Source organism: Peromyscus maniculatus, chromosome 16, assembly GCF_049852395.1.
Source record: "Peromyscus maniculatus bairdii isolate BWxNUB_F1_BW_parent chromosome 16, HU_Pman_BW_mat_3.1, whole genome shotgun sequence".
NCBI lineage: Eukaryota > Metazoa > Chordata > Mammalia > Rodentia > Cricetidae > Peromyscus > Peromyscus maniculatus.
Genome location: NC_134867.1, coordinates 64,267,073 through 64,289,599, shown reverse-complemented (window position 1 = coordinate 64,289,599; position 22,527 = coordinate 64,267,073). Strand labels below are relative to the sequence as shown.

General features: G+C 49.2%; 1 protein-coding gene across 1 annotated transcript; it reads right to left on the bottom strand.

Moving 5' to 3' along the window:
- Window positions 1-203: 203 nt before the first annotated feature.
- On the bottom strand, window positions 204-19,702 carry Rnaset2 (ribonuclease T2). The gene is made up of 9 exons (XM_006975944.4): window positions 19,509-19,702; window positions 17,477-17,537; window positions 13,766-13,818; window positions 12,639-12,696; window positions 9,492-9,562; window positions 7,779-7,892; window positions 4,006-4,051; window positions 1,758-1,832; window positions 204-499 (listed from the first exon to the last, which is right to left on the bottom strand). The coding sequence occupies exons 1-9, from the start codon at window positions 19,610-19,612 to the stop codon at window positions 296-298; spliced, it is 786 nt and encodes a 261-aa protein (XP_006976006.2). The 5' UTR covers window positions 19,613-19,702; the 3' UTR covers window positions 204-295.
- Between the last annotated feature and the right edge of the window lie 2,825 nt (window positions 19,703-22,527).

The window sequence follows — 22,527 nt, the reverse complement described above, 5'->3', positions numbered from 1 at the left end:
AATTTAAGCTTGACCAAAATAAAAAATTGTTGTACCAAGACTTCCAAGTTCTTGTGAATTACCCGTGTGAATCTAGCTACTTCAGGACAGGAAATTAGGCCTGACACCAGCTGCTGGCAGCTGGCAGGAAGAGCACAGGAGCACCTACTAATTAGACTGCACCAAAATCAACTCATTAACACGCAAGAAAAAAGCCAAACGCATTTTAAGAAACTTTTGGGTGGATTTTTAGAAAGCAATAATTGGTGACTTGTTCTTCCTTTGTGGAACATACAATATTTCCTAAACGTGAACATCAGTGTTGGGGCTTTGCAGGCGGAGGATAGAAGATTGGACCATCTTCACAGACCATCATCCCGTGTGTGGAGGAAGCGCCCATGGCCGGCCAGGCATCCTGGTTGGAGGGGAGCTGCTCACCTGGCTCAGTACAGTTCCGCAAACGGAAGTCCTCCTTGGTGAAGCATAACTCTATCTGACCAACGGTTTGCACCTTCTCTCCCTAAAACAGAAAACGGCAGACACCTCAGAACTCAGAAACAATGGGTTATTACCAATCTGGGGGTCACAGTGGCAGACACCTCAGAATTCAGAAACCATGGGTTATTACCAATCTGGGGGTCACAGCGGCAGACACCTCAGAACTCAGAAACAATGGGTTATTACCAATCTGGGGGTCACAGTGGCAGACACCTCAGAATTCAGAAACCATGGGTTATTACCAATCTGGGGGTCACAGTGGCAGACACCTCAGAACTCAGAAACCATGGGTTATTACCAATCTGGGGGTCACAGTGGCAGACACCTCAGAATTCAGAAACCATGGGTTATTACCAATCTGGGGGTCACAGCGCTTCAGCACTTGACAATAACAAAAGCAGCGGCTCCAGACCAGAGACAGAGACAGAGACAGAGACAGAGACAGAGGAGGGCTGGTGCTCAGGGGGGACCTGGGTGGAGGCCTGTTCCTCACCGTCACCATGGCTCACCTCTGCTGGCCTGCAAGCCTGTGGTGAGGAGGTGTTTTCAGCTTGGAAGACAAAAAACAAAAACTCACCAAGTGACTCTAAAGATGCACACTGACCCAAATGTGACCAAAGCTCACATGGGGACCCTGGCAAAGTCAATGTCAAGAGAGTTCCCAGCAGCCAGAGGAATCTCAATTTTATTTATTTTTTATTTTTATTTTTTGGTTTTTTGAGACAGGGTTTCTCTGCGTAGTTTTGGTGCCTGTCCTGGATCTCGCTCTGTAGACCAGACCGGCCTCAAACTTACAAAGATCCACCTGCCTCTGCCTCCCGAAGTGCTGGGATTAAAGGTGTGCACCACCACAGCCCAGCTTCAATTTTATTTATAAGCTGGAAAAAAATACAATTTTGTCTAGAAATTAGACAGTATGCTACAATTAAAGTGATTAAGAGTGGCAACATAAAAGCTTAGAAACTGCCAGGTGTGGCGGCACACAGAGGGGCAGGTGATCTCTGTAAGGTGGAGGCCAGCCTGGTCTATACAGCCAGATCCAGGTCAGCCAGTTATAGAATAGAGAAACCCTGTCTCAAAAACAAAACCTAACAAATAAGTGAACATACAAAGCAAAACAAAAAAATCTTGAAAACTTACAAACGCTTAACTTAGAACTATATACATGTTACATGCCCAAATGTAACTCTGTCCCAGAAACTCCACAGTGGAGACTAAAGCACCAGAAAAATGAAATCATCTTTTCCAGGGAGAGAGAGGTGACAAAGCGCAAGTCTGACCTGTTCTGGCAGAAGGCACTGGATTTTAGGCACCACACCATAGATTCTGGTAAGTGCATCTTTGAAATCTGCAAGCTGATATTAAATAAAAGCATTAGCAATGAACTTCAACAGGAGAATGCTCACACACTCACTGATTTTTTTTTTTTATTTCTAAAGAGCACCCCCCACATAGAGGACCTGGAGTAAAGCTTGAGGATGTCCTGGAACCATCACTGAAGGACAAGCCACTACCAACTTACCAGGCTCTACCAGGGAGGTCCGAACATCCCCAACAGTTTCCTCTCTGCTCATCTTCCTCTCCACTGAGTAGCTTGTTCTTCCCTGTCTCCAGCCTAGCCCAGCTTCTCTCTTCTACGCTACCTTCCCCAAAGCTACCCTTGCCAACTGACTGCTGGGATTCCCCAAAGCTTCACCTCAGGCCTACCAACTCCTCAAACCTTCACCCCAGCAGCTCCCTTCCCTGCAGGGGCACAGCCGCCACCACAGGAAAAAAAAAAAATGGTCCCTCAGAGCACCCGCCTTCTATCAGGGAACTACAAAATTAGACCATGTGTGCTGCAAACTTGTCCACCATAGGGTCAACACCACCCCTGCCCCCCATCACGCTCCACTCTGGAGCATGCTCCTCTCCCTCTCCTTCCCTCCCAGGAGGACATCTGCAGTCCTCAGTCTCTGTGCTATGGCTCCTCTAACAGATGCTTCTCTACCCACGTCTCGCCGTCCTCTCTGCTGTGGACTTTGACTTGTTTTACAGGACGCTCCTATCCCCTTCTGCTGCCTCATTTGATCCTCGAATTCACACTGTCTGGTTGCACCTATCACCCTTCCCCTTACTGAGTCCCACAGAGGCCAGGGCCTGCCCTGCAAAGCCAAGTCTAGCAGCTACCACATGGCACAACCTTGGCCCTCCCTAGAGGTCATGTCTCCCTTTGTCCTTGGTCTCTAGCACCAGGCAACCAGCACACTGTTCAAGACACAGGTTCATTAGGAACTTCTCAGTGCTGCCTAAGTCTTACAGCATGACATGGCTCTTACCACCCTGGTCCCCATGCCATGCACCCTCTACTCCAGGGTCTCCAGAGACCTGCTCTCACCTTCCAGCTACATCTGTGCTCCCTATCACCCAAGGACCTCAGGACCCATGCAAGCTGTGGACTGCACCCCAGCCACCAACTTCTGGAAAATGCCAGGTCACCAGTTCCTCCCAGGGCTCCAGCAGCACCAATGCACCATAGAGCACATGAGCAGACACAGGCTTGGATGTTGGATGCAAAGCTAAAAGCCTGCAGATACGTCAGATGCTCTTAGATGAGGAGTTTTCCAAGTCACTGTCTGGTATTCCTGCCACCTTACCAAGTGTATGAGGCAGCTCGGCAGCAGGCTGTCATTCCCATCACCATGGATACCATCTCTGAACATCAAGCCAGGTGAAACTGTAAAAACCCCCCACCCCACCTCCCGCTGCCCATCAGCTTAAGCAGGAGTCCAGGTGAGCTTGGGGAAGCCTTACAAACCCTCATGCCCAGAAGGCTGCCCAGAAGGGTCTAACTTAATTGGCAGCCAAAGTTCCTTCCTCAGGGCCAGGGTCCAACTCCCTACTGTCCACAGAGGGAGAGCTACACATCACCCAGGAAAAGGAGCACACAGTCCTACAGACAGTCCACACACTGCAGTGACTGCAGTGTCCATCCCTGTCCCAAATGGTCCTCTGGAGCTGTTTTTAGAGCCACACCTTACAATAAACACAAAACCACCTCAGAGAATCGCTCTAAAGCAACAGTCTTCGAACTCTCCTGTGAGCCTAGGTATATTTCAAGCTTTTGAGGGACATCCCTCTAAGGCAAACAAACAAACAAAAAAGATAATCCAGAATTGAAAGCATCTACATTGTACATGTCCTTCTTAGTCAATAAGACGTGACATTATTTCCTGTGTCATGTAGTTTACATGAAAAATAAAAAGCCAGTTTGTTTACCCTCAAACACCATGACATTGAATGTACCCTGTGCTGAGGCCTGGAGGACTTGGCAGAACCACAGATCTGTGCCTAGAGTCAGTGGCCTAAGCAGCCTTTAGTGTACATTCATACGCAAACACAAACACTTCAAGGAAAATCCATTTCAAGTAGATTGTGCTGGGTCACTTTAGGACCCAGGTGGGGCTCACAAGATGAATGGATCCTTCCGAATGTCCCCAGGGACAAACACTAGATTCTAGACGAAGGCTAAAGGTAAGTAAGCCTTACCTGGTAGTAATTGATAGACGGCTTGATCCCAAATTTTAGCAGTATGCTGAAATAAAAAATTAAAATTAGCTGCTTTATGACAGTACATTCACTTTGTTCTTTTCATTGGATTTCACAGTGAAAATTAAGAGGCTTTTAAAGGAGTCTTTTCTGACTTCCAGCAATAAATCCACTAACAAGAAAGCCAAGAGGCAGCTCCCAGCCCCTCTTTTCTGGCCCTGGCACACACCACCAACACAGGCATGGACAGAACCTGACGCTGCACCGTGGTATACTCCACACCACCCCATCCACAGCAACATACCCTGTGCAAGCAACTCTCCACATGGGCTCTGCACCATAGATTACCCTGTCTCATGCGACTCCAGGCTTATCCTGAAGAACTGTGCTGGCCATATCTTCCAAGAATTTAAATGCTTAGAGCCTAGAATTCTATCAGTTTCTCATCACAAACAAAAATACTGGAGGCACACTGTAAAAGTCCCTCGACCACTCACTGCAAAGGAATTCTCTGTGGTCCCACAATTTCCTGGGTGGTTCAGGATTGTGACCCAAGGGGGTGGGTCTGAGACTGCAACTTTTTCTCTCATCATCACTCGTCATCAGTCTGTGGCAGCAAGGGAAAGCAGGAAAGGTCCCTGAAACCCCAGAAACACCCCCAAATCCATGTAAGTGTGCCACTGCCTGCCCTGGCTGCCAGTATATGATCAACACTGAGCTCCTACGAAGTATAAAATATTCCAACTTCAAAACAATATTTATTACAAGTTATAACTTTAGTGCTTTGGATAAACTGAGCTTAACATGTTATTACAATTTTTGACTAGATTGTTTTACTGCTGTTTTTAATGGCATTACTGGAAAATGTTGCTCAGCACCTGTGGTCACATACTGTTCCACCTGATGCAAGAGGCCAGGAAATAAGAGAAAGATGGGCCACGCTGTGTCGTGTCCTCTTCTGAGTGAAGACAGCCCAGGGCTAGCCCATGTCTACACTTGCAGATGCTCTGAGAACTGCCCCACGGCTCTGCAGCTTCTCCGACTGGCTGCCTTTACATTATGAAATGTGTAGCACCCTTTACAGTTAGGATACCTTGTTTATGTTATGAAGCAGACAGGGATTCTCCATTTGTCCTGGAGGAACTGGAGAGAGTAATCATTCTTCTACAACTGTTCTTTGACATTTTATGCAAGCACTACCCACCTGGGAGTGCCTTCCAGTTAGCAGGCCTCTGGGCTCACTTGCTGACAGCCAGTGAGTGGCTGTGTCTAGACAGCAGTGTGTCAAGGGTAAAAGCTCTGTGTGTGTCTCTGACAAGAAGAAACTACCAGGCTTCAAAGGCTGCAAAGAGGAGTTACTTAGGCCATTTCCAGCTCCTGACAATCGTTATTCTTCTTTTCCTATTTGGTTAGGTGAGTTAGCCTCAACTCATACCACAGTGTGTGGCTCCCGGGCCGGGACCACTCTCGGCAGCAGCAGCTCTCTGTGGGTCTGTCTGTCAGCCTTTCTGGAATGGCAGCTTCTCTTTAACAGCCACCTGCCTGTGCTCCAGAAGTACACGATGGACCTTCCTGCAGGGATTCCTCATAGTGGCTTCTTAGTGCCCAGCAGGTTTCTGGAAAACCTACACTTTTGGCGTCAGGGTTTCCAAAGGTGTTATCCTTACTGCAAGAGATAGTGTGTTCTCAGAAAACCCCACAGGTTAAATAAACTATACACACAACTCACGATGCTGGGGGTCTGTTACCGTCACTGGTATGCAACTCCTAGGATATGTACTTAATAATGCAGATATGTGGATGTTTTGTTTTGAGACAGGGTCTCACTGTGTAGCCCTGGTCAGCCTGGAACTTGCTATGCAGAGCAAGCTGGGCTCATCCTTACAGAGATCCACCTGCCTCTGCCTCCAGAGTAGAGTGCTGGAATCAAAGGCATGTGCCACCATACCCAGCCTAATAATGCAAAAATAATAATAATAATAATTTTTTTTGAGACAGGGTTTCTCTGTGTAGCCTTGGCTGCCCTGGAACTCACTCTGTAGACCAGGCTCAAACTCAGAGAGATCCGCCTGGCTCTGCCTCTTGAGTGCTGGGATTAAAGGTGCACACCACCATCCACCTTTTTCTTTTTTTAATAACACAAATTTTTACAAGACAAAAGGAACTTCCAAAATCTGAGCACTGACCAACCATGATTTTTGTATCATTGGGATAAGATCTAAAGAGGTCTTATAACCAAATTGCACAACTTATGTCAGAAAGGGTCGCAAGGCCTCTCAACCCTGTGCTTTGCTGGCTGGTGGCTTCCAGGCGTTCCAGGGCATTCTTTGGATATTTCATCTCTCCAGAGGCACCTGCCCCTCCTCTCCCACTGCCAGATAAACTGATTCAAATCCCAGCTGTGTTTTGATCACAATGACACAGAAAACTATCTGTGCGAGACGGCGACACACCATCATGAGTCTTTCTGTGTTAGCGGCAAAGCATGTGTGCAGAGAACCAACAGAGGTTTATTGATCTTGTGAGCAGATTTAATTCATGAACCTTAAAGATGATTGATGAGCAAAGGATCTCGGGTTATTCCCATCTGAAGGAGAACTGCTCTGACTAGAACAAGCTGTACAAATGAAAGCAGTGTGTGCAGACACCGTAAAAGCCTTCCTTTTCGGCAGACGTCTATTCCCCACATGTCTAGAAGCCGGGGAACCTGAAGATCAAAGCTCTGCTGTCTGGTGATCTCTCGTTCCTCACAGCCTGCATTTCCCTGTCCTTACATGGGGGTGCGGGGCTACCAAGCTCTCTAGCTCTCCAGGGTCTGGGGTAAGAGAACTAACTGCACTCCTGAGAGCGCCACACTCCTGGACCACCTGCCTGAGGACGAAGACTTCAGTCACACATTTTGGAGGCTGTCTACACTCAGCCCACTGCAGGCTGAGCTCCCCACTGATGCCCTCCTCACCCTTCTCAGACTTCACTGGCTTATGACGCTCAGTCACAATGAGAAACACTCAAGAGCCAGCAGGACGGCTCCGCAGGTGAAAGCACTTGCTACACAAAACCAACAGCCTGGGTTCAATCCCCAGAGCCCACCGTGTGAAGGTGGACGAAGAGAAGCATCTACACACACACACACACACACACACACACACACACACACACACACGAAACTAATAAACACATAACAAGTTCAAACAATAAACAAATAAGAAGCACTTAATACACTTGGCACAACAGAAATGTCTAGATGAAAAGGGTCAGGCCAGACCACTAGCCTTGCAGACCATGTTTGCCTTACATATTCACTACCTTGGTATGGTGACAATATATTCCCCAAGTCCAGAACTGAGGTCAGGACAGGCCATAAAAATCTACATGGATTTGGCTCATTCTAGGGCTTAAAGGACCCTTTTCCTCCACCTCACACTTGTCCAAGGAGCGCTACAACCGATATAAAGATCTATTGTCTCTACGGAAATGATCTTAAGGCAGCAACTTTTTCAGAGGTTATAGCATGCCTGTCAGTCTTCACTTCCTAGGGGCTGACTCATTAATGACAAGTCAACACCAGGAGGCAGCCTAAGTCTGTGCACTCTATGGTCTTAATCCAGAATGGTCAAACATTTCAGGGGCTCAATTACTGCCCAGGAATGAGCCCACCACACCACTTTCAGGGACCATAACACACAGGTTATTAGCAGGAGTGTTGCACACTCATTCCCAGTAGCCTGGCCTCAGGTCAATGACAGAAAGCCTGCAGTGAGACGTGTACACACCTGTTGAGGTCAAGCTGCTTGTACAGGTCCAGGCTCTTCCCAAAGTACTTCTTCTCGGAATTGAGGGCATCCAGCTGCGCAGCACAAGTGCCGTGCTTATCCCATTCATGTTTCCTGTGAGATTCACCGTGAGAATGCTCAGATGAGTGCTCTAGAACGAGCTGTCACATGCACTGAGCCTGTCACAGAAGACCCAGACCCCAGCAACATCCAACCCTCTCCAGAGAGCACTGCTCACTCCTGTCCTGCTTCCCAACACAAACACTTCCATGGCATCTCTACAATCACAACGTACTCCAGGTGTGGTGGCGCACACCTTTAATCCCAGCACTCAGGAGGCAGAGGCAGGAGGATCTCTGTGAGTTCTAGGACAGCTAGGATTGTTATACAGAGAAACCCTGCCTTGGAAAAAACAAACAAAACCAAAACCAAAACAAACAACCAAACAAACAAAAGCCCCAATATACTCAAATAATAACCAATTAACTGAGAAAGAAGGAAATGTCACTCTTGTGACACCTGCCACACCGCACAACAGTGTGTGGTCCTCTGCAGAGCCAATGCGTGAGCCAGGGAGTTCCAGAGAGGGGCACAACCCAGGCATGACTCTACCCAAGGAACAAAGAGGAGGCAGGGTGGCTTGTCACCACGGCCACCTGAGCCCATTCCCTGTCAGCCTCTAATAAAGGATTCTCCTCAAGTCTGAAGTGAGGACTTTCCACTCAATTCAATTCAAAAACTAAGTTGAAAGTTCAAGCTTGCCTGGGCTGCAAAGTGAGTTCAAGGCTACCCTGAGCAACTTAATGAGCCGCTTTCTCAGAATTAACAACAATACTGGGAGTCTAGCTCAGCGGGAAAGCATCCAGTGTGTGGGACAACCGAGATCCGATCTAGTAAGCTATTCATCACCCAAGCTTCACTGAGTGTTCTGTTTACCTACACATTATGGTTCATGAATCCTAAAATAGCACGCACTCAAGAAAAAGTCGTACTCAACACTATGATCCAGGAAGGGGTATCATTTACATTCTGCTGCTTTAAAGCATTTTACCAAACTTAAGCTTTTTATTCCTCTAAAAATTCTACACAGAAATATTTCTAGTCTAAATTAAGATATCTGGAAAGATATTATTAGCAGTAATATGAATAATTTTCACATTGGAAAAAGATGTAGAAAAAAATTACCTTCAGTTGAATCGATTTTATCTTCTTTTAAAAAAAAAACAATACTTTTCAAACAACTGGGTTAATTCCAGGTTCAGCTCCTGCTGACCTGGAGGAAGACTGTCCCTGTGAGACTCTCACCTTGTCTCTAACCAGGTCACCATGAGATCACTACCTTTAAGGCATTCTCTCATTTTTTCTCTCTCTCTCTCTGAGTGTCTAATTTGGATTGATTTTTAAATATGCAAGCATTTGATTTGTTAAATTTTGGGAGACTGGACTTTTTAAATGAAGCAATGGATAAAATAACAATAGATTAGAAAACAAGCTCCTAACATAAATTCCACCTGACCTCATTTTTAACCCACTGGAGAAAGGCATTCAAAGCTACATACCAGAGTCATTTCTTGACAAAAAGCAGTGCTCAGCCTCTGGAGACAGGGTCTTACCTGTTCTCTGTGCCTCCCACAAGCTGCCATCCAGAACACCCTTAGAAATTCTTCACACCTGTGCTAAAAATGCATACGGCCAACAGAAACTCAGACTTACCAGAATCGGCTGCGATTAGAAGACGGGTGAATCACATCGGGCCAGTAGATCTTCATGTCTAGCAAAAGGTCCTACATGTGATTTAAACAAAAAGTTTACCCAAGACCTAACAAACTCACATACTAAACAAAAGCACTCAATCTCTGGTCATTTAACCGAGCCAATGATTCTGTGCTTGTTCTGCACATTAAAGAGCTGCATGTGAGAACACAAGCTCTTAAAAGAGAACACTAAGGCCGAGCATCGGTGGTGCATGGCTTGGATCCCAGCACTCAGGAGGCAGAGGCAGGCGGATCTCTGTGAGTTCGAGAATAGCCAGGGCTTCACAGAGAACCCCTGTCTTGAAAAAAAAAAAAAAAAAAAAAAACAATAAAATAACATAAGAGAATGATGAAGAAAGAAATGGCCTCTGAACCCCAGAAACACGTGAGGAACTTTAAATGCACTGCCACGCGTGAAGGCAGCAGTCTGGAACAGAGCCATGTACTGTGCAACACCAACCACAAGACGTTCTGGAAAAGGGCAGATCTTGAGACACAAGGAGACCCATGGTGACCTTGGATATCAGGAATGACAAGAGAAGGTGGGGACAAGTGAACACGGGACTTTAGGCAGTGGCACCTCTCCCCTGGGTACTTCCCTGAGTTGTCAAGACCCATAAAACTACAACACAAGATATGCACTCTAATGTAGGCTGTGTGCTTCAGTTAACAATACGGTATCAATACAGGCTCAGTTGTGAAAATCGGAGTGTGGACGGACAGTGACCATGGGGGACACTCAGTGTGAACTCTGCACTGTTTTCCTGTAATTAGAAAACAGCTCTAAAACAAAGGACTGTGCAACAAACAAACGTAAGACCCTGACTTCCAGAGGAGCTTTTGAGTAAGGCAGCCCATATATACCCTCTTAACCTGGCAGGCAGTAACTCCAGGCCCAAAGGGCTCAAGCTCATTTTTTCAGGGTCTACACAACCATCAGACAAAGAACTCAGTGTAAAGGATGCAGATGAAGGAACATGAAAAGGATAACCTGGCTTTCCCCTGCTCCCCACATGTCAAGATCCCGCCGGTCAGCCTCCCTGCCCATGTAAGCACAGCCCTGCCTGCCTCCTGTCTGCTGTCCCTTTCATGTGCCCTCACCTGCCACTTCCCTCAGGCTGGCTTCACACACACACACACACACACACACACACACACGCACACGCGCGCGCACGCGCGCACACACACACACATACACCTGTGAGACCTCTGGGGAGAGCCCAGGGTGATGATGTAACTTACAGCCAAACTAGGGCACTTTCCTGTTGGAGACACACCACACTGGACACTAAGGCTACACAAGAAAACCAGGACTTTCTGGAAGAGACACTGTAGGGCATGGCTACTACAGACCTGCTGGACCCGCAACACAGAGGGCAGCTCAACCCTGCTGCTCTGGATCGCCCTTCCTTCGGGGAATGGTAACTCACTGAAAGTACTCTACCCCACCCCCTTTCTCCTGGCCTCATTTTCACTGGTCTCTTTCCCATCACCTTTTCAAGGCTGGGTTCAAGCTTTATGCAGCAACAGCATCACTTCCAATGCAGTTTACCCAAGGTTCAACGTTGCTAACTGAAAACTTTGCCTGGTACTTCAATGTCATGACTTGCAATATAGTGGCTACTGGCACCTTTTTACAATCTCTACAGAAACTGAGTAAACTTGGTTTTAAGAAAATTGAACTTTTAAAAAAAATATATAATTCATTTTTATTTTATGTCTATCGGTGTCTTTCCTACATGTGTGTCTGTGTGAGGATGTCAGGAAGCCCTAGAACTGGAGTTACAGACAGGAGTGAACGGCCATGTGGGTGCTGGGAATTGAACCTGGGTCCTCTGTAAGAAAAGCTGCCGGGCGGTGGTGGCACATGCCTTTAATCCCAGCACTCGGGAGGCAGAGGCAGACGGATCTCTGTGAGTTCGAGGCCAGCCTGGACTACCAAGTGAGTTCCAGGAAAGGCACAAAGCTACACACAGAAACCCTGTCTCGGGGGAAAAAAAAAGCCAGTGCTCTTAAGCATTGAGCCACCTCTCCAGCCGAACCCCCAAAATGTACTTTTAATAAGTTACAGTCGGCTACTATCGGTAGTCAGCTACAGTCGGCCTCATTAGCTACTTTCACCTCAACACGTTTCCTGGGGGACCTGGCCTGACAGACAGACTTGGCATCTGGATTCTGGAGAAACAAGGGAAGCCTGAAGTTGTCTGTGCAGTTCTCCTCCATCACTGGCCCCAAATCTTCGGACAGCACGGTGAGCACCCGGTGACGACTCAGATGACAGCTGGAGCGTGTGCATGTTCAGACACTGGGCAAAGGACAGCTCTTCCCATCCCCCAACAACAAAACCTGCGGCTCTCTGAATTCACCTGTCGGGCCTGCCACACCCCAGGCACCGTGACATGTGACCAAACACAGGAACTGTCGGTGCCCCCTAAGGAGAGTTGAGCATGTAGGGGTAGGTTCAATATGCCACGAGGATCTCAGGGGCACTTCCGTTCAAATCTCATGAGCTCACAACTTAGTCCTGACCTAGGACCCCATGAGCCGCTCTGTATCAGGACCTTTGATACTGAAGAGGCCTACCATTTCCCCCTTGCTCCGAGTTCCTGCTTAGAAACTCGTGCCATCGGTGGCCAGAACGACCAGCCTGGGTACCAGGTGCCTGCTCTCCAGCTCACAGCTGTCTCTCACCACACAGACCCAGGGCCCACTGTGACCCGGAGGCCCAGGGCTAAGGACTAGCTCCACATAGGATCTGCCGCCCCCTGAGCTTGCTTCAACACCCACTCAGACTGAGGACAGGGAGGAAAAAGTGGTTTTGGTTTTGGTTTTCCTTTTTGACTTTTTGGGGTTGTGGTAGATAGCAGTAATTACTGAACAGACCCAGGGCCTCAGTTCTAGGGAATTCCTTCCTGACCCTGTAATTTTTTTTTTTTTTTTTTTGGTGTTTTTGAGACAAGGTTTCTCTGTGTAGCTTTGCACCTTTCCTGGAACTCACTCTGTAGCCTGTAATTTTAAACATGACTGTGAAGGTACACTTTTGAAGAAAAAGTTCATTTAGTTCAACATTCTATTTGCAATAGAAGTACAATAAAAAGATCAATACCTGAATCTCATTTAAGTTAAAGTGCCAGGATTGGTTGCAATCTTCTGCTTTGTCAGGCCTTGAAATCCAAATTTTAAGAAAAAGAAGAAAGATTAGCCTTGGTTAGGAAGCCTTGACATGACACTAGAAAGCATTTCCCTTAAAATCTGCATATGAAAGACAGATGCTAGTCAGGAACGCCTCCCTCCACCCCAGCCAGTCAGCAAAGATGGTTCTGAGCAGCGGGTCAGTCTGACTTTGTTCAGAAAAAAAAGGAGCAAACGAGTCAGACACGTCCAGCTTGAAACAAACAGGCTGGATTGCCAGTAGAGGAAACGTAGGAAACAGCTCTGGACGGAGTCCAGTCTCAGCTCTTTCCTCGCAGAGGGTTCTGAGGTGTATGGGCCCCATCCACTCTGAAGGTGGCAAACACTTCAATACCACAAGTGTATGCACAGGTAAAGAACTACTAAAGAGAATGCAGACATGGTGGAGAAGCTGGCGCTCCTAAAGTGTGTGAAACAGATTATCTGTATTTATCTACGGATCTAACATCTTAGTTTTAAATATTTATTTGTAATAGGTCCCAAGAACAAAGTAAGAAAGGGCCTAAGATCCTTATTTACCTTTGATAAGGGGAGCTGGAGAGATGCTCAGTGCTTAAGAGCACTGGCTGTGCCGGGCAGTGGTGGCACACGCCTTTAATCCCAGCACTCGGGAGGCAGAGGCAGGCGGATCTCTGTGAGTTCGAGGCCAGCCTGGTCTACAAAGTGAGTTCCAGGAAAGGCGCAAAGCTACACAGAGAAACCCTGTCTCGGAAAAAAAAAAAAAAAAAAAAAGAGCACTGGCTGCTCTTCCAGAGAACTTGTGTTCAATTCCCAGCACCTGCATGGTGGTGCACAACTGCCTGTAACTCCAATGCCAGGGGCAATGCCCACTTCTGGCCTCTGCAAGCACCGGGTACACACGTGGTGCATGGACATACATGCAGATAAAACATTCATACGCACACAAAAGTATGAAAACATATATATGAATCTGGTCAACTGAATAAACTTCTAACAAGAGTGACATGTCTAATCATGGTGACTGGACTCAAGCTAGCTTTCCCAACTACTTCTTTAGGTTTTACTGCATCAGATGCTTGCCATAGTCCATGAATTGTCCAATAATCCAGAGTGTCTCGGCAGCTGTTAACTTCCTAGAGAAAAAACAGATAAGGAAAGTGGTTGGTTGTTTAAATATTTATCAACTCCATTTTCTTTTAACGTACATCAACCAGACATAGGTACATCATTAGAAGGTAAATACGGTGTTAGAATTGTGTAAGTCCGTTCTAAGCATCACACTCATGAGGAAATTTCAGGGCTGGGCATGCTAGGTCAGTCCTCAGGCAACTGAGCAGACAGAGAATCAGGTGGCTAGTTTTGCCCTTTTTGTACATTCACAGATATGGATATGTGAATTTGCCTATGAACAATCTACTTACCAGAGGCAAATGTGTAAGACAACCTGATTCTCTGAGACTCTCAAGCCTGCTCTGGAACCAGACCCAAACACACCAGGAAAGTAGTAAGTACTGAACACTTGAAGCCAAGTGTAATGGAGTGAAAATAGGAGTGTATCCTTGACTTCAATCATAAAGATAAAATCAGAGATAAAAATCTCAGTAAGATAAAAACCTTTTTAGGGCCCTCCAAGTGGGCTAAGATGAAATTTTTCCACAATAAATGATAATAGAAATAAATATACTTGGGCTATCAGATTGGATGAAACAGAACAGAACTTGGGATACACACGGATACACACACACACACACACACACACAGACACACACACACAGTAATCAGGTAAATGTAACACTTGGGACTCAGTTACTACAGACGGACATCGTGCGCCTCTTCTCCAGACACCTCCCCATCACGCAGACTCTTTCTATGGGCAGTCTAAAGAGTCCAGTTCATTCACGTGACAGGTCACTAGTGAGAGCTGCCTGCTACTGAATGTCTAGAGGCTGGGGCAACAGGCCATATACTAAGCCTCAGCCAGTCCCCCAATTCCACCCTTAAGGAAAGCTCATTTCCTGCAGGTACACAGTGACTGAGGGGCCATACCAGTGCTGAAAGGCCTCTGCAGAGCTCCACGGTCAGGCCTCTACCTGCTTTTAGGACGGTAACTCAGACAAGAGGCAGCTTTTGTCCGCAGTCAGCAAACGCTTAGGTCTCACGGTGCCTCTTGAGTTCATGACAAGTGTGTCTCAGCCTACTTCACGTCTGTCTATCACACTGGGGGAGCGGGGAGACCAGAGGCAGCACCCGCTGCTAGAGACAGCACACTCCGGCCAGAGCCTTCTCATCACGGTGGGCCACGGTTTGAAATACACTGCTCAACAATGACAACTTTCTAGTGACTGATTTCCTTTTTGAATTCCTAAAGCTAAGGCAGGAAGGCACTTCCACCCACATTCGCAGCCCTGCCAGGGAACAGCACACCCATGCGTCCTCAGACAGGCCCGACCAGTCCTGGGCCTCCAGGGCAACTCCTCTAGTGCTGGCCTGGAGCAGAGCTTTCTTTTCACATGGGCCCTGCAACAGGAGCCACGGTGTCTAGCCACCCCTGCTCGGAGAAGAGTCAATGAGGTCCTAGCCACCTAAACACCCTCCTACCCCCCACCCACCCCCCCACCCCCGTCCTACAGCTCCCTTTCACACTTTCCCACTCCAACCCCCACACCAGAGCCAGGGAACCACACTGGTGTGGTAAGAGCACTGCTCTAAGCTTCCAGGTCAAGCGTGTGACTTGGCAAAGACAACTGAAATGTCACCTCATTGTCAACGGGAAATTAAGACGGGGAATGAAGAAGAAAACCCTCGAGTACTATTCCGTGCTCAAGGAGAGACAAGAAGCAAGAATGCTCTCAGCCTAGCAAGAGATGATGAAACTACATCAAAGCCGCTGGATACGTTGTGCATGCTGAAGAATTAAGAGTCCCCAAATTTTAAACTCAAACAGGCTTTCAGAAAAACTATCAACAAGACTGATGCCCAGTCAGCAATATGACAAAACACTCTGGATTTCACACAAAACTCCAGGATCAGCTTTATAAGCCACCCACAAGGATGAGCCAGCCCAAGACCCCCAGCTGGCGGCACTCGGACAGAAGAGCCTCAGTACTGACAGCCTGAAAAGACACAAGACCTCAGTAGCACATAGGGAAGAAATCAGTGCAGGCCTATTGAAAGCAGAACCATGTCCCCCAAAAGATATATAACTCTGTCCAAAACTGCCTATTTGTGAACATAACCTCATTTGGAAATAGGGTCTTTATCGATATAATCAAAGTAAGATTGTGGGAGCTACAATCACTCAGGGTCAGAGAGTCTGAGCTGGCTTTACCCAGCAGGGCGACGTAAGGAGATGCTTTTGCCAAGGGCGTGTTTACCAGGTGTGTGGAAGGGGCTACATGTGGGAGCCCACAGAGGTTTCCTAGTGAGAGCTGCGCTTGCTTTGCCAACAGGGCTGCATGAGAGGATGACTGGACCACGGGCCTGGGTACCAGATGTTCGGAAGGGTCTACACTTGGCTGTATCTAGCAAGGGGGAGGGCTTTTGCCTCACCCCATGGCATTGTTATAAAAAGCCCTTTTGAATAAAGTTCCGGGCAGGTGGATAAGGAGCCAGGCCCTCCCGAGGCTATCCTGTGTTTACTCTCTCCCCTCCATATTTCTATCTAAATCTCTTATCCCTCACTCCTTAAGAGTACCCTGGGGGTAAAAGGTGGGGACAGGTCCCCCACAGCTACACTTGGCTGTATAGTGTGCTTTGATCTTGCAAGGGGGAGGTCTTTTGCCTCTCCCCTTGGCATATTATAAAAAGGCCCTTTTGAATAAAGCTCTGGGCCATTGGGTATTGACCCAGGCCCCTGCGAAGCTTTCTAGTGTCTCCTCGTCGTCTAGATCTATCTTTCTACCTCATGTTTTCTCATTCCTCTCTCCTCCACCTAAGAACCCTCCATAGGTGGGAGCAGGCCAGAGCCGGACTCTCACAGACTCCCACATAAGATGAGGCCCTACTAGGTCAGGCTGGCCCTAATTCGAATTAGTGTTCTCCTGAGAGACGGGGGTGCTGTGTGTAGTAGTTTGAATGAGACTGGCTCCCATAGTCCCCAGCTGGTTGTATCTAGCAGGGAGTGGTCTTTGCCTCACCCTTTGACTCTTTGGGAAGGCTCAGGTAAGGGCTTTACTGAAGGAGGTTTACTGCTAGAGGTGAGCTTTGAAGTTTCGAAAGCCCACGCCATTCCCGGTCTCTCTCTCTCACTCACTCTCACTCAGCTACTGCTTCTGCACAGCGCCCGCCGGCCGCCTGGCCACCATGCTCCCCTCCATGACGGTCATGGACTCCAACCCTCTGAAACTGTAAGTTCAAAAAAAAAACCTCTTGCTTCTACAAGTTCCCTCGGTCATGGCATCTCATCACGGCAACAAGAAAAGTAACTTAACACGCCACGTGAAGAAGGCAGGCATTAGAGCAGGGCATGGGTAAGTCTAGGACACCAAGACCTGTCACCTCTAGTAGGAGCTGGGCAAGAGGAGGGGACACAGGATCCCAAGAAGAACTAGTCCTACTGGCCTCGTTTCCGGCTTCCAGCTCCAGTACTGAGAGGGAGCGCACTTCCAGTGTTCTAAGCCACCACCACCCCCAATCCAACACATGCACGTCACCTGTCAGGAGGTCCAGCCACACTACAGCCACTGCAGATTTAATAATACCCCTGACATACAAGGTGGACACTTGTGCATACAAAGCAACTCACACAGGTTTACTGGATCAAAAGAGCCAGTCCAAACAGTGCTCGCTCACCTTGCAGACTGTTGGGGGCCAGTGCTGGGTCAGAATTAGTTTTTTCCACTCGTGGCTGCCTCTGTGAAAAGACAAACACGTTTTTCAAGGATGTTTTAAAGTGGCAGAAGCTCATCCATCCCATCAACCACTCCTTCAGCACAGAGAGTCTACGGGACTAGACATCCTACCAGGAACACAGTCCCCTACCTCCTGAGGTACATACCACATAGGAAGGCAGAGAACACTCTAAGAACATGTATACTTGTGAGTAAGGGAGACCATACACACAATGGAAGAGGACAGGTGGGCCAGGGGTATAGTCAGGAAGGCCTGCTGATGGAAAGTAACTGAGCAATAAGCTGTCCTTTTCAGGATGCTCAGGTAGTTTATACGAATACAGACTCATAATCCCTTAGCGTCTTTGTGAACTACCGAGGCTCTAAAACTTTACACCACCACCTCCACCACCTCCTCCACCACCACCACCACCACCTCCTCCTCCACCACCACCACCACCTCCTCCTCCACCACCTCCATCACCACCTCCACCACCACCACCACCACCTCCTCCACCACCACCTCCACCACCACCCCCCTCAATCCATGTGGCAAAACATGACCTGAAATAGCACAAAAGTACTGTCAATATCATATTCGACGGGGTGCTACCTCAGAGACCACTATGGATATGTTACCTAGAGCCTGGCCTGGGCATGATCCCCGGTCATGTGCGTTAGCCACAGCCTAACGGGGGAAGCAGCCTTGTTACATGTTATCTAGGGCATGGTATGTGTTCTATGCCTTGTCACATTACCTGGACCAAACTGTTTATATCACCAGGCCTGTGAATGGAGGCTCTCCCAAGCCAGAGACTTCCCAGGGGGACTGTGGAGCTGTAGTGTGGTTGTCCCCAGGGGTCCACGTGTTGGAGGCAGAGTTGAAGCAACAATGAGGGAGTTTTCAAGATATGGGACCGACTGGGACGCATTAGGTCACCGGTGGTATGCCCCTGGACAGAATTACAGTAGTTCTCCTGGGATCCTGACAAATGCCATAAAAGCCTACACGGATGATGAAAGCCTTCTCCACAGAAGAGACGGAACACACTGAAAGTTAAAGCTCTGGCCATGCCCAGTACAGAAACTTTGTTTGCAAAGGGTCACACTGAGCTGGGGAGGTAAGACAGCAGGCTTAGAATAAAACTCAACCCAACTACCTCTATCTGTAAATCAGACAAGAAGGTACATCTGTTTAATAAGAGTTCGCAGTACTCCAATACTCCAGGAGGACGTCACTGGGAAGCTAAGGGAGACTCACCCAATACAAGGGATTCTCCTGGCCTTGGGGCTTACCTTAACCCTCTGCCTAACCATTCTATCAGCTGCATCCATGAGGCTGGTTAAAGGAGAACTGAGCACTACAGTCTAAGGTCTGCAGCTAACCCTCACTGCGCCAAGTACTTTTCTATTTTCTATTATCTTAGCTGCTCACAGGTACCAACTGTGCTGCGCGGGGCAGGTCTCCGAGGAGCGGGGCTCCAAGACCACACTCTTAGATAGGGACTAACTTTTGCCTGCACGCACACACACACACACACCCTATACACACCGCAACCACGCCCCGCACCGATGAAGGGGCCCTACTTTAGATAAATATTAAAAACAAACACTTGCAGCTGGTTTTCAGTAACTCTCTGGGAACACGGTACTTCGCGCGAGCAACTAAGCCCTCCCTTTTCCGCTCCAGCGGTGTACACACAGAAAAACTTCTACTGCTCAACTGCTAACGCAGAAGAGTGGGGGAAAGTCAAAATGTGTCCGGGGATTAACCTGGCAGGGCTGAAGCAAGCAGACAGATTACCAAGAGCTCGCCCGCCCGTGTGTCCGTCCCAGAGAGAGCTAAGGGGCGCGTGAGAGCGCGCGGGGGCGGGGGCGGGGGCAGCCCCCAGCTGGAAGGCTTCAGAAAGAGGAAGAAGGGCACCACCGTTCCTTCTTGTCTAGCCACCAGCCTGCAGCCCTGCCGGCCGGCTCTGCACCGCGCCGGCGCTCACCTCCACAGCGGGCCCGCCCCGCACAGGCACCACAGCGCCAGGCCCCAAGCCAGCACGGGGAGCCGGCCCGGGAGCGCGCCGCGAGCCGCCGCCGCCGGTGCCATCGCGCCGCCCAGGGCTCCGCAGCCTCCCAGCAGCCTCCGCGCGCGCGCCGGCTCGACAGCCCGACTGACGGCGGCGGCCGCTCCAGCCCGGCTTCCGCCCGTCGGGCGAGCACCGCCCGGTAACCCCCAAAGCCACGCCCCGCCGCCCAGGCGGACACGCCCCCAGGGGTCCAGACACGCCCCCAGGGGTCCAGTCACGCCCCGCGGCCCCAGGTGGACACGCCCCCCAAGGGCCCAGCCACGCCCCGCAGCCCCAGACGGACACGCCCCCCAAGGGCCCAGCCACGCCCCGCAGCCCCAGGCGGACACGCCCCCCAAGGGGCCCAGCCACGCCCCGCAGCCCCAGGCGGACACGCCCCCCAAGGGCCCAGCCACGCCCCGCGGCCCCAGGCGGACACGCCCCCCAAGGGCCCAGCCCGGAAAGTCCCCAAGCTGCTTGCAGCTCCGGACGCCTCCGGACTGGCACGACCCCTGTGCCGTGTGACCCCCTTAAAGAGAACAGGTCTCAACCGGTTCGGCCACGACAGACACGCACCCCACGCTCCGGCTCCCACAAAGCCACGCGCTCTACACTCCCACTCCCCCAACCTCCGCACCCCCACCCTCACCCCTAACTCCCGCACCTGAGGCTCCATTGCTTTAGGAACGTGCGTGCGTGCATGCAAGCCTCCAGCCCCAGGCACACCGGGCCCACGAGGAGGGGAACGCGCGAGGGGCCATGGGTGGTGGGCTGGACACGTGGACCTGTAATGCTGCTCTCCAGGCCTGGACCTTATGGGAATAGCACCACTGTTTATAAAGTTAAGATAGCTAATGATTCAGGTTACTGTCTGCCATTCCCGCCAGACTGAAGCAGCACCCATGCCATTTTGTCCCCCTTCCCCCCCATTGCTACTGGGGGCGCGGGAAAGCCCTGCTGCGTCTGGATGGGGAGGGCCAACCAACATACCCCTTCTGTTCCTCGTCTCTGCCTTGTTTAATTCTTTGCCAGGAGTGTCCAGTTCCGCACCCGTGGGCAGCACACCGCCAAGGATAGGCACAATGTGGCTCCACACAAAATCAGAAGCTGACTTCAAACATGAGAGTTTTGGGGGGTTTCTTTTTTTCTTTTTTTTTGCAATTTTTTAAAAACAATTTCATGATTCCCCTGGATAAGCATTGTGGATAATAAATACATTGTGTCACACTGTTAAAAGGTTGGACACCCAAGTCTAGATAATGCAGGCACACCCACAGTTCTGTTTTCTCTCTCGTGGATAAAAATAGCTATTTAAAGAAAACACACACACACACACACACACACACACACACACACAAACCCCAATACCCAAAATCCTACTTCAACCTCAGCCCTGTCTGTTTAAACATCTCAGAGAAGCCTGCTTTGGCACTTCCTAAGGCCAGGCGTTATTAGGGAGGGTTGTAGCAGGGGATCCACTCCCCGCAATCATGGGAGGGATGATGTATCGTTTATGAGAGTCTCCTGGCAAAGTACAAAGTGTTGGAGTGTGGCACTAGCACTGTACCGGGGACCAAGCTCTTAGAGAGGGTGAGCCAACCTCCTCTGCCTGGGAGTGCAGAGCTTAGCCATGGCGTGGGTAATGGGGGATTTGTTCCTTTGGACTTGGTGAGGAGCGGGAATTCACAGGCACAGCATCTGGCCTTGGCCTGCCTTTTCTTTTGTTTTGTTTTGTTTTATTTTGTTTTGTTTTTGTTTGTTTGTTTGGAGACAGGGTTTCTCTGTGTAGCTTTGCGCCTTTCCTGGAACTCACTTGGTAGCCCAGGCTGGCCTTGAACTCACAGAGGCTCTGCCTCTGAGTGCTGGGATTAAAGGCGTGTGCCACCCGGCACACAATACAATAACACATAAAACTGCCTTTTATTTAGGTCACTGGGGAAGGAGACGGTGCTTGCAGTAAGCCATTGTTCAGGACCCAAGGAGTGAGGGGTTTGGTTTTGTAACATCATTTGGAAGGAGCCGCCCATCTACTTCCTTCATCTCAGCACAGGTCTCTCATCCCCTGAGATTCACATACCACCTATTCTCACTTCCCTCCGCAAGTGACCTGACCAGAGCACCGGGCTCCTGCTTCCCCTCCCCTCTCACTCGCATGGAGCCTTCAAGTCCCTGTACTTCGTTTTATGATTATAGTTTTGTGTCCCTGAGTGGGCGGGTTGTTTTTGAGACAGAGTCTCAGTATGGAGCTATGGCTGACCTGGAATCTACTATGCAGACCAGACTGGTCTCAAGCTCACAGAGATCTGCCTGCCTCTGCTGGATTAAATGTAAGGCCCCAGCTCATTCTGGTTTTTAAAAAAGGAGCCTCCAAGGTGTGTAAGTTCTCAACCTCCCAAAGGCTGCATGTGAACCTGGAATAAGTGTCCAGCAGGATCCTAAACAGCCCCATGCAGCGTGATGACCAGAGAAATGTTTGCAATAGGAAAGGGAGAGGGGCTGACTGCCTTACCAGGAGGCCAGGCATCAGGGAGGTGGAGAATCTGGGGGGCGATCTTATTGGCTCCCATAACACAGTGTGAGGGGGACAAATGATGAGGTCTAAGGGGTGGAGTTTGCATGTGTAGCTTCCGGTCCTTGGAAGAAGTGGGGAGCAGGCAGTGATAGTCATGTCCATGAGCAGATGTCCTTAAATCTATTTAGACCCCAGAAACCAACGTGCTTTCATGGCATGACCTTTTAGTAACCCCCCAGTTTTTTTTTTTTTTTTTTTTTTTTTTTTTTTTTTTTTTTTTTTTTTTTTGGTTTTTTCGAGACAGGGTTTCTCTGTGTAGCTTTGTGCCTTTCCTGGAGCTCACTTGGTAGCCCTGGCTGGCCTCGAACTCACAGAGATCCGCCTGCCTCTGCCTCCCAAGTGCTGGGATTAAAGGCGTGCGCCACCACGCCCGGCCGTTTTTGA